The sequence below is a fragment of the Panthera onca genome, chromosome B2 (genome assembly GCF_046562875.1).
Source record: "Panthera onca isolate mPanOnc1 chromosome B2, mPanOnc1 haplotype 2, whole genome shotgun sequence".
NCBI lineage: Eukaryota > Metazoa > Chordata > Mammalia > Carnivora > Felidae > Panthera > Panthera onca.
This window is the reverse complement of record NC_138343.1, coordinates 31,661,687-31,673,210: the sequence shown is the minus strand read 5'-3', so window position 1 is coordinate 31,673,210 and position 11,524 is coordinate 31,661,687. Positions and strand designations below refer to the sequence as shown.

General features: G+C 49.6%; 1 protein-coding gene across 2 annotated transcripts; it reads left to right on the top strand.

The window, feature by feature from the left end:
- The first annotated feature begins 499 nt into the window (after positions 1-499).
- On the top strand, positions 500-11,257 carry TAP2 (transporter 2, ATP binding cassette subfamily B member). 2 transcript variants are annotated; one of them, XM_060614252.3, is made up of 12 exons: positions 500-671; positions 1,307-1,804; positions 1,894-2,008; positions 3,536-3,666; positions 3,963-4,168; positions 6,949-7,146; positions 7,630-7,758; positions 9,144-9,332; positions 9,483-9,656; positions 10,069-10,228; positions 10,588-10,724; positions 11,071-11,257. In XM_060614252.3, the coding sequence occupies exons 2-12, from the start codon at positions 1,315-1,317 to the stop codon at positions 11,248-11,250; spliced, it is 2,109 nt and encodes a 702-aa protein (XP_060470235.3). In that variant the 5' UTR covers positions 500-671; positions 1,307-1,314; the 3' UTR covers positions 11,251-11,257. The 2 variants fall into 2 exon arrangements, with proteins under 2 accessions (XP_060470235.3, XP_060470236.3); XM_060614253.3 differs by lacking the exon at positions 500-671 and adding an exon at positions 686-831.
- Positions 11,258-11,524: the final 267 nt, after the last annotated feature.

Sequence of the window (11,524 nt, the reverse complement as noted above, 5' to 3'; positions counted from 1 at the left end):
AACAAGTGCTCTGCTCAAGGTACCATGTTGAGGGGGCAGATGAAAATGAAGAATCAGGGCCTTTTGGCTCAAAATCTGGTTAAGTGGAAACCCACGTAGGACCTGGTGAAAGTGTCTGGAACCTTCTATCTAGGAGAGGTCCTGAGCGTTTTTCGCTCAGGATCTGGCCCTGTTTTGATCCCAGACCCTAAAACTGGGGCTTGGTTGGAGGAAGAGGCAGATCTCAAAATAGGACCAGAGCTTCAGGTAGTAAGAGCTTGAGGCGAGAAAATCTAGTGGTTCTCCAATGACAAAACATCTCAGCTCTTGAAATAGCTTTATTTTACTTAATGACAATTGAAAACACTTGCAACAGTGTTCTGTTCCAGAGTAACTGTTGCTAAGGGCAGGAAGCTCACTGCCAGGCTTGGCGAATGCTCGCTCGGCTCCACACTGGGGCTCCGCGGTCGGCAGGTGTCGCGCGTCCCCTGCTGGCGGCCCTGCCCGGAACCGGGGCTAGGTCTGGGGAAGAGAAAGCGAAAGCGGCGGGCGCCGGGACTCCCCAGCTCCAGGAGCGTCGCGGGCAGACAGAAGGGGGAAACGAAGGTGAGCCTGGGCGAGCGAGTTTCAGAGCTCGGGGCTCAGCACGTAGCAGAAAGCCCTCCGGAACTGCAGTCCCGAAGCCGCCGCTGGTGAGTTCGTGCGGCCGGAAGCCTGGAGCGCTAACGGACGCATCCCGACCCGCCACCCACTCCGCGCCCCCTGCTGCCCGTCCCCCTGGACCCCGGGGAGTGCGAGGGAGCCGGGCGGGGACCGCAGGGCGGCTCTTCGGAACTCGGCTGCGGCGGAAGGGTGGGGGTGGGGGGGGGAGGGGTCGGGGTCGGGGATCACGGGAAGTTTTTTTAAAGGATGAGGCTCCTGGGGCGCCTGGGTGGCTCATTTAAGCGACCGATTTAGGCTCAGGTCATGATCTTGCGGTCCAGGGGCTCAAGACCCGCATCAGGCTCTGTACTGGCAGCTCAGAGCCTGGAACCTGCTTCATATTCTGTCTGTCTCTCTCTCTGCCCCTCTCCCGCTCATGCTCTCTCTCAAAAATAAACAAACATTAAAAAAAAATTAAAAAAAAAAAGGATGAGGCTCCCTCTGCTCGGCAGAATGCCTTGTATGGTACAGGGACGTACTGATGGGCACCGGGGACCCAGGGGATCTTTCAGGGTAGGGGTGGGTAAAATGAGAAGCCCACGGGCGGGTTGGGCAGAGTCGGGATGGTGAGGCTAAGGGGAGGATTGGGACCCCAACCTCTGTAATTCCTCATCTTCCACCCTAGATAGCACCATGCGCTTCTGTGGCCTGAGACCCTGGGCCTTCCTGCTGCTGGCCGACTTGGCTCTACTCTGGCTGCTTCAGGGGACTCTGGGGGCTCTGTTTCCCCGAGGGCTTCCAGGCCTGTGGCTGGAGGGGACCCTGCGACTCGGAGGGCTCTGGTGGCTGCTACAGGTGGGAGGACTGCTAGGATTGGTGAGAACACTGCTGCCCCCTCTCTGCCTGGTGATCCCGCTGTTTCTCTCCCTGAGGGCCCTGGTCCCAGGGGCCTTGAGTGCTCCCCCAGTCAGAGTGGCTTCGGCCCCTTGGAGCTGGCTGCTGTTGGAGTACGGGGCTGTGGGGCTAAGCTGGGCAATGTGGGCCCTGCTGAGCTCTCCAGGAGCCCAGGAGAAGCAGGGCCAGGAGAACAACACAGACTTGATGTGGAAGCTGCTGAAGCTCTCCAGGCCAGACCTGCCTTTTCTCCTTTTGGCCTTCATCTTCCTTGGTGGTGCCGTATGGGGTGAGTCAGGAGAGGGCATCGTGAATTGGGGGTTGGCAAAGGTCCTTGGTGCCGGCACATGCATCTGTTCTCCTTCACACCTCTTTCAGGGGAGACATGGATCCCTTACTATACTGGTCGTGTCATTGACATCCTTGGAGGGGATTTCAAGCCTGACGCCTTTGCCAGCGCCATCTTTTCCATGTGCGTCATATCCGTTGTGAGGTAGGTGATGTTTGGGTCCATTTGGTAGTCCCACATCGTTACAGGTACCCTCCATTTCCTAACTTTGTTTTCATATCCTTTTGTTCGCAAAGCATAAAATAGTTAAACTAAAATATGCCTGCGTTTATTTATTCACCATTCTAGTTTACACACCCATTCACTCCTTCTTTCGTTTACCATATTTGCCCATTATTATTTGCATTCCATCCTTGCTGCCCTTTGCTGAAACCAGTTACTCAAAAGTACTTATTGGTCAAGCCACTGCTTTTTTTTTTTTAAATCAGTCCTCTATTCTCTTTGCTTCTTTGTAGCATTTGACATTTGAATAATCTCTTATTATTGATCTCTTTCTTCAGTTAGCTTTTATAGACTCCCTTTATACTTCCCAATCCACTCTATATCCTCTGGAGAATTTTTCTCCTTCTCTGGACCCTCAAATATAGTCTTTCCTCATGACCCAGTTCTTTGATTCTAAGAAAGCGTTTTCCTCTTGGGCGAGCTCAGCTTATCTGTGCAGGTGACTCCGGGATCCATATTTCTACACCCAGCCCCAATCTTATAATCCGGTCGCCTCCTTGTCCTTCCCATTGGATAACCCACTCTCATCTCACACTCCACATACCCAGAGCTCCAAATGTATCATACTCCCTCCTGGTCTTCTTGAAAGTGGCTTCCTCTTCTTATTCCCATTTATGAAATGATGAGTTTCCTAGGCTCCAAGCAGCAGTATCATTGATGGCTTTCTGAAGTTCAGACACTAGCCCCATCACTCTCTGCTTTCAAAGTGTTTTTCCTGTGGCTCTTTTCTGTCCATTCTCACTGTGATCTCCAGAGTTCAAACCCTCCTCATTTTACATCTGACGACCCCAGCAGCCTTCTAAACAGAGTAACTAGGTTTGTGTTAGAAGCCATATTTTGTGAAGTACTTGCTTCTGTGCTTTCACATTTTTCCTTTAAGTTTTGTTGGAAAAGTGGTTGGTCTAAGAGGAATTCTCAACAGCAGGGACAGCAGAGATGAGGGAACAGCATGACTCTGGGGCTCCAGAGAATGGGAGGGCAAGGGAATTCATTGCTGTGGTTCCCACAATAAAGTATGTGGGACGAGGAAGAAAGACTTCAGAGTGGGGAGGAAAGAGACCAAGACAGAGGGGAAGGCTGGAGGGACAGCACCGAAGGAGGCCAGGTCAAAAGCAAGTCATAGGCTATTTCTCTTGATGACATCTCTTCATTGCTGTTACAATTTTCCCTTGTGTCTTGCATGGAGTGAACCCCAGAAATGCTCATGGATTTGTATGTGTTATGATTTTGTTCCCATATCTAGCTCACCATGACCTGTTTTTTCTTTCTCTGTTTATTCCTGCCCCTCCCCTTGTCTCCCTCTCTGTTTCTCTTCTGCCTCTTGTGGTACACTTTCTCCAACCTTGCATTTCTTTTCATTCCGTGATTTCTCCTCTGCTTCCCTCACTCATTTCCTCCTTCCCTGCATCTGTTTTCCTGTTCATCCCCTTTCTCCTCCCTACCCCACAGCTCGCTGTGCGCAGGCTCCCGAGGAGGCATCTTCACCTTCACCCAGTCCAGTATCAACGTGCGGGTCAGGGAGCAGCTTTTCTCCTCCCTTCTGCGCCAGGACCTCAGTTTCTTCCAGGAGACTAAGACAGGTGGGGCCTGGAGTCCAGGTGTGGGATTCCCCTGGACATTTCTTGCCCCTCAGTGACCACTACCCCTCCCCGCCCCCAAACAGTTTCTCTTCCCGCCTCCACCTGCTGTGCCGCACAAGGAGCTGCTGTGCTCTCTTTGGGACAGGGTAGTGGGGTGGCTTCCACCGGTCTCTCTGCAACTGAGGGGGGTGTTTGGATGAGGGGGCTGTGTCAATGGGGAGGGTCGGGGCGGGGGGGGGGTGTCTCTGGGGCTCTTCCATTACACACCATTTCCTCACCGGCTCTGTCCTCCCCAGGGGAACTGAATTCAAGGTTGAGCTCGGATACCAAAATGTTGAGCCAGTGGCTTGCTTTTAATGCCAATGTGCTCTTGCGAAGCCTGGTCAAAACGGTGGGGCTGTATTGCTTCATGATCAGCCTGTCCCCTCGACTCACCCTCCTCTCTTTGCTCGAGATGCCTCTGGTAATAGCTGGTGAAAAGATGTACAATGTCCGCCATCAGGTATGTGTGGCTGTTGGGGAATCCCCAGGGGAGAAGAAAGCTCTCCCAAAGGTCTTCTCTTCTCAGCCCCGAGAGCAGCGGTTCTGACAGGCTTCAGAAGGGCCCTGACCCCTGGGACTTTATATAAATGTGTGTGTGCATATGTGTGTGCGCACGTGTGTGTGTGTGTGTGTGTGTGTGTTTGAAAGAGAGAGAGAGAGAGAGAGAGAGAGAGAGAGAGAGAGAAGGAGACAGGAAGGAGAGGGAGCATTTTTCTGGGGAGAGGATAAACTTTTTTTTTAATTTTTAAAAAATATTTTACTTATTTTTAAATAGCATACAGAGAGCAGACAGGGGGGACAGAGGATCAGAAGCAGGCTCCATGCTGACAGCAGAGAGCCCAACATGGGGCTCAATCTCATAAACCCTTGAGATCATGACCTGAGCCGAAGTCATACACTCAACCGACTGAGCCACCCAGGCGCCCCGGGAGAGGATAACTTCTTATCAGATTCTCAAAGGAGTCTGTACATACCTTCCCCACAAAAGATTAAAAGTGCTGTCTTAGAGGGTTTTAGATAGAATTTTCCCCTTTATAATTAGAGGAGGGAATTTGGATGGAGTGTAGAGAAAAGTAGAAACATGGAGTCAGGAAGTCCTGAGTCTGAATATCAGCTCCACTTTCTCTCTTTTTAGAAAAATTGTGGTAAAGTATATATAATGTAAAAATTACCATTTTCACTGTTTTTAATTATGCCATTTCAGTGGCATTAAGTGCATTCCACATTGCTGTGCAACCATCACCACCCTCCATCTCCAGAACTTTCTTCATCTTCCCGAGCTGAAACTCGGTACCTAGTAGATGATAACTCCCCATTTCCCCTCCTCCCAGCGCCTGGCAATGACCATTCTACTTTCTGTCTCTATGAATTTGATTACTCTAGGTATCTCATACAGGAGGGATCATACAGTAGTTGTCTTTTTGTGATGGCTTATTTCATTTACTGTAATGTCCTCCAGGTTCATTCGTGTGGTAGAACGTGTCAGAATTTTCTTCCGCTTTAAGGCTAATCATCCATTGATGCGTAGACCACAGTTTGTTTATCTGTTGCTGGACACTTGGGTAGCTTCCACCTTTTGGCTATAGTGAATAATGCTGCTGTGAACATGGGTGTGCAGATATCTGTTCGAGTCTCTGCATTCAGTTCTTTTGGGCATATATCCAGCAGTAGAATCACTGGATCATATGGTGCCTCTGTATTTAATATTTTGAAGAGCCGCCATACTGGTTTTCACAGTGCCTGTACCATTTTACGTTCCCACTGGCAATACCCAAAGATTTCTGTTTCTCCACATCCTGCTCCGGCACTTGTTATCTTCTGTTTGTTTCTTCTTTATTACATTCCCCAGTACTTAGCATAGAACTGGAAGTTTGTACCTTTTGACCACCTTCCTCTAATCAATCCCTTATTGAACCTACAAACCGCAAGATCATGACCCGAGCCACCCCTGCCTCCGGTCTCTGGTAACTGCAGATCTGATGATCTCTTTTTCTGTGAAATTTTTTTTTCTTTAGATTCCACATATAAATGACATCATAGAGTATTTGTCTTACTCTGTCTAGCTCATTTCACTTAGTGCAATGCCCTCAAGTTCCATCCATGTTGTCGCAAATCGTGGGATTTTCTTCTTTTTTATGGCTGAATAAAATTCTGTTGTATACATATATGTACCACTTTTTTAAAAATAAGGACTGGGGTGCCTGGTTGGCTCAGTACTTTGGCTCAAGTCATGATCTCATGGTTCGTGAGTTCGAGCCCCATGTCGGGCTCTGGCTCTGTGCTCACAGCTCAGAGTCTGGAGCCTACTTCGGATCCTATGTCCTCCTCTCTCTCTGCCCCTCCCCCACTCATGCTTTGTCTGTCTCTATCTCTGTCTCAAAAATAACATAAAAAGCATTAAAAATAAAAAAAAGAATAAAAAATAAGAGCCATCCTAATGGTTATGAAGTGATATCTCACCATGGTTTTGATTTGCATTTCCTTAATGATTAGTGGTGTTGAGCATCTTTTCATGTGCTTATTGGCTATTTTTATATATTTTGTGGAGAAATGTCTATTTAAGTCCTTTGCTCATTTTAAAAATTGGATTGTGTTTTACTTGTTGAGTCGTAGGAGTTCTTTCAATATTCTGGAGATTAGCCCCTTATCAGATACATAATTTGGAAATGTTTTGTTCCATTCTGTGGGTTTCCTTTTCTCTCTGTTGATGGAGTCCTCTGATACATGAAAGTTTTTAATTTTGATGAAGACCAACTTATCTGTTTTTCCTTTTGTTGCTTGTGCTTTAAGTGTCATAGGCAAGCAATCATCGCCAAATCTAGTGTCCTGAAGATTTGCCCCTATGTTTTCTTCTAAGAGTTTTATGGTTTTAGCTGTGGTTTAGGTTTTTGATCCATTTTGAGTTACATCCCCACCTTTTGTTAACTAGCTGTGGCCCTTTAGGAAAACTACCCCTTCTTTCTTCATTCAGACACTGAAACTGGTGTGAATTACCTTAAATGAAGGAACACAAATAGCCTGTATCTCCCACATTACCTAGCACTGAGAGCTTGGTAATATTTTGTTCCCTCCCTCTCTACTCTCATTAGTCCTTCTGGAAAGAAATGGAAGAAGAGTGAAAGAGGACAGTTTGATATTTTTAGGTAGATCAGCAGAGCATCCCAAGGGCAGGAATGAGACCTGGGGGTGTCCTATCTTCTCCCAAGTCAGCCCCTCATATCCCCTGCCCTCCTTTTCCAGGCAGTGCTCCGGGAGATCCAGAACGCAGTGGCAAAAGCAGGGCAGGTGGTGCGGGAGGCAGTTGGAGGGCTGCAGACTGTGCGCAGTTTTGGGGCCGAGGATCTGGAGATCTGTCTCTATAAGGAGGCCCTGGAGCGATGCCGGCAGCTGTGGTGGCAACGAGACCTGGAACATACCCTCTATGGGCTCTTTCGGAGGGTGAGAAGGCTGCATGGCAGGGGATGGAGGGGAGAAGTGAGGGGGGTGGGGGTCAAGGGGGCTGGGGGTGTGGGGGAGTGAGGAAAGGTGGGGGGTGGGGGGTAGGACCTAGGTAGGGGCAAGGAAAGCAATGGGAAACTTCCAGCTCATCCTGGGGTCTCTGCTGTTCAATGTGGTAGGAGTGGGGAGGGCAAAGAATGTGGACTCTTTCTCAGTGCCTTTCTCTTTTTTTAAGTTTATTTATTTTGAGAGAGAGAGAGAGAGAGAGAGAGAAAGAAGAGAGAGAGAGCGCATGATCAGGGAGCAGGGGAAGGGCAGAGAGAGAACATCCCAAGCAGGCTCTGCACTGTCAGCATGGAGCCCAATGCGAGGCTCGAACTTACAAACCGCGAGATCATGACCTGAGCCAAAATCAAGAATCTGACACTTAACGGACTGAGCCACTGAGGTGCCCCTCTCAGTGCCTTTCTTTTCACCTTCCAGATGCTGAGTTTGGGAATGCAGGCACTGATGCTGTACCGTGGACTGCAGCAGATTCTGGCTGGGGACCTCACCCAGGGTGCACTGCTCTCCTTTCTGCTCTACCAGGAGGTGGCGGCCAAGCATGTGCATGTGAGTCAGGAACCTGTGCATACTGTTTGTCCCCCTGTTTTCTTTCCTCTCTGGCCTCTGGGCCTTCGGCTTTATCTGCTGCCCTTAAAAATACAAAACAAAACAAAACAACCCCCAACTCATTGTGTTATGGAGAATTTCAAACATATGCAAAAAAAAAAAAAAAAAAAAAAAAAGATAAACTGTAATGAATCTGCATGTACCCATCACCTACTTTAAAATTCTCAACTCATGGCCAGTCTGTCTCCTCTGTACCCCCACCCATATTATTTTGAGGCAAATTGAAGATATAGTTTTATCTGTAAATGCTTTAGTACATATCTCTAAATATCTCTATATTTACAAAATCTGGCCACAAAGCCCTCATCACACCAAAAAAAAAAAAAAAAAAAAAAAAGTCACAGTAATTCTTCAAATTCATGCACTACAGTGGTTTCATACAGGTAACATATGTGTATGTACTCCATTTATCTCTCTCTTGTGTATATGTGTGGGGGCGTCAGCCATGAATGCTCAGTGCCTAGACCCCTTGAATTATTAGGATTTGCAAAACAGGGACACATTCCCCTTCCTCCATTTACTTGCCTATGCAGGGAGACTTCCCCTCATCTGCTCTTTGGTTACCCAGTGGTACAGGTTGAGTAGGAAAGGCAAAATAGCATTTAGTTCTTTCCCAATATTTACTGGTTTTCAAAAAATAATTAGTTACTTGGTCTTGATCTTTATTGTATAATTTTCCTAGATGTTTGTGAAACATCTTACATGTATGGAGAATTGGGCTAGGTACCCTGGTGGCTGTAAAGATGAGGTGGGCACCGTGCCTGCTTTTCAGGAGCTCCCTATCTATCTAGTTAGACAAGGCAGAGTGTGCCCAAATGATACGGAACAGTGATAGGAAGGGTCTGGGGATAGAAATAGTGCCATATGGGAGGGGTGTGGACCTCTCCATCCTTTACGTTGTGAATTGGCAGAAGTGGGGTTTTGGGTTGCCTTTAAATTCCATCTAAATTATACATTTGAAGGTAGGGAATCCTTTTTTAAAAAAAAATTTTTAAGTTTATTCATTTTTGAGAGAGAAAGAGAGAGACAGAACGTGAACAGGGGAGGGGCAGAGAGAGGGAGACACGGAGTCTGAAGCAGGCTCCAGGCTCTGAGCTGTCAGCACAGAGCCTGACGCGGGGCTCGAATTCACGAATCGTGAGATCATGACTTGAGCTGAAGACGCTTAACACACTGAGCCACCCAGGTATCCCTAGGGGATCCTTTTTGGATGAGGGGAGGAGAGACTTGGCCAGGGTGTCGCAGGGGAGTGTGTGAGGAGCTGGGGATTTGGCGTCTGGGGAAGCTACGTTTGATTAGCTGACCCCTCCCTTTCTGTTTTCCAGGCCCTGGTATACATGTGTGGAGATATGGTCTGCAACATAGGGGCTGCTGAGAAAGTTTTCCAATACCTGGACCGAGAGCCAAATATGCCTCCTTTGGGGACGCTGGCGCCTTCCACTCTGCAGGGGCTTGTGGAATTCCAAGATGTCTCTTTTGCATATCCCAATTGCCCTGACCAGCCTGTGCTCAAGGTGTCTGAAAGGGGGAGGGAACCTGGACCCCTCGCTCCCAGGGGGTGAGGCCTGTAGACCATTTGCCTCTCAGAAGTTGATCTTACCTCTGATAGAAAGAGAAGGGGAGGGTCTGGAGGCAAGCCTCTAACTGTTTCCTGACTTTTCTAGGGGCTGACGTTCACCCTACATCCTGGTCAGATGACTGCACTGGTGGGACCCAATGGGTCTGGGAAGAGCACCGTGGCTGCCCTGCTGCAGAATCTGTATCAGCCCACTAAAGGGCAGGTGCTGCTGGACGGGAGGCCTGTCTCCCAGTATGAACACTGCTATCTGCACCAGCAGGTGGGTGGGGAGGAAGAAGAGGGTTGGGAGAAGATAGGAGGGAAGAACCATGTGCAGACAGCATGGGAGATCCGTGGAAGAAACACAAGGAGCCCGTTGTTTTTTTTCTTTTTTAAGTTCATTTATTTGGAGAGAGAGCAAGTGTGTGTGTGTGAATGGGGGCAGGGCAGAGAGAAGGAGAGAGAGAGAATTCCAAGCAGGCTCCATGTTGTCACGTGGAGCCCAACTCGGGCTTCGATCTTATGAACTGTGAGATCATGATCTGAGCTGAAATCAAGAGTCAGATGCTTAACCGACAGCCACCCAGGTGCCCCATGAAGAGTCCATTCTGAGGGAGGCAGACGAGGAGGTAAGGATGATCCCTGCCATGGGGGTTTACGCACAGCCCTCTGCGCCCATCGCCTCTGCACAGGTGGCTTCGGTTGGGCAGGAGCCTGTGCTGTTCTCGGGTTCTGTGAGGGACAACATTGCTTATGGGCTGAAGAGCTGCGGTGATGAGAAGGTGATGGCTGCTGTCCGCGGTGCCGGTGCAGACAGGTTCATACAGGAGATGGAGCACGGACTGGATTCAGGTACCTTCGGTCAGAAGAGAAACTGGAGATTCTTGGGGGTGTGGGTTGTGTCCCCGCAAGTCCATGTCTGGTGTTTCCTTGCCCTTTGCTTGGCTCCGACTTCTCCTTCCCCAACACCAGGAGTTCTTTAGTTGCCCGTCCTGTCCGGGAATCTTTGTTCCCAACAGCCGGTGGGAGTAGTGCTCCCTCTATGAAGCGTGCTCCCTCTGTGAGGGCAGCCCCCACAGGTCCTCACACCGGCTCTCATACCCCCTGATGCGTGCGAGGGGAAATACCAGTTGTACACTTGCCCCTGCTCCCGAGGAGGATGTTGTTGTGGCCACTGGTGTCTGAAGAAGGGTATTTCTCCATTTCTTCAGATGTAGGGGAGAAAGGGAATCAGTTGGCTGTGGGACAGAAACAATGTCTGGCCATCGCCCGGGCCCTTGTGCGGGACCCACAAGTCCTCATCCTGGATGAAGCCACCAGTGCCCTGGACGTCCAGTGTGAGCAGTCTGTAAGTACTGGTGTGGGAGGGCAGGACAGTGGGACCTGAGGAGGCACGTTTGAAGGACCAGTCTATGCAGAATTGGGCGGATGAGTCTCTGTGCCTTTTCAGGGGGTGGGGAATGGAATGGAGAATTCCGGGTGTGGGAACACCCCCTCTTTCTCCACAGCTCCCTTTTCTATCCGCCTCCTGCAGTGGGACAGCTGAGCGGGAAGGGCAGTGTATCTTGCACTCATTCCAACTTTCTGGTCTTTCATGCTTTCTTCACCCTGTGCCACAAGAGATGGTGCCCACTGGGGACGTGGTGCCCACCCCGTTCTTACCTTTCTGAGGTGTTGTGACCCTCCCCCTTCAGCTGCAGGACTGGAGATCCCGCGGGGACCGAACGGTGCTGGTGATCGCGCACAGGCTGCAGACGGTGCAGAGTGCGGACCAGATCCTGGTGCTCAGGCAGGGAGAGCTGCTGGAGCACACTCAGCTCGCCGAGGGGCAGGACCTCTATTCCCGTCTGCTGCAGACACAACTGGAGGACTGAGGCCCCAGGACACCAAGCCCTCTCATGGCCACCTCCGTGACCCAGAGCAGCTCGTGCTTTCAGTTTCCCTGGGCTCGTGTCTCTGGGTAGTCATTCCTGGAGTCTGGGAGGCATGCTGGAAGTTTGGACCACGTGTGCTCTTATTGCGGCTGGCAGTGGGTGGGAGGGTGTTATCTGTGACCATTTCCCTGGTGCTGAGTCGTGTATTGTGATATAATACATCTATTTAAAAATTGTTTTCTTATTAAAAGAGACTCATAAATATGGAGAACAA

Excerpts from the sequence above, each read along its gene's own strand:
- TAP2 (XM_060614252.3), top strand. The coding sequence starts at position 1,315 with ATGCGCTTCTGTGGCCTGAGACCCTGGGCCTTCCTGCTGCTGGCCGAC. Across the intron at positions 2,009-3,535 it reads TGCGTCATATCCGTTGTGAG|CTCGCTGTGCGCAGGCTCCC; the intron begins GTAGGTGATGTT and ends CCTACCCCACAG. Across the intron at positions 10,725-11,070 it reads ACGTCCAGTGTGAGCAGTCT|CTGCAGGACTGGAGATCCCG; the intron begins GTAAGTACTGGT and ends CTCCCCCTTCAG.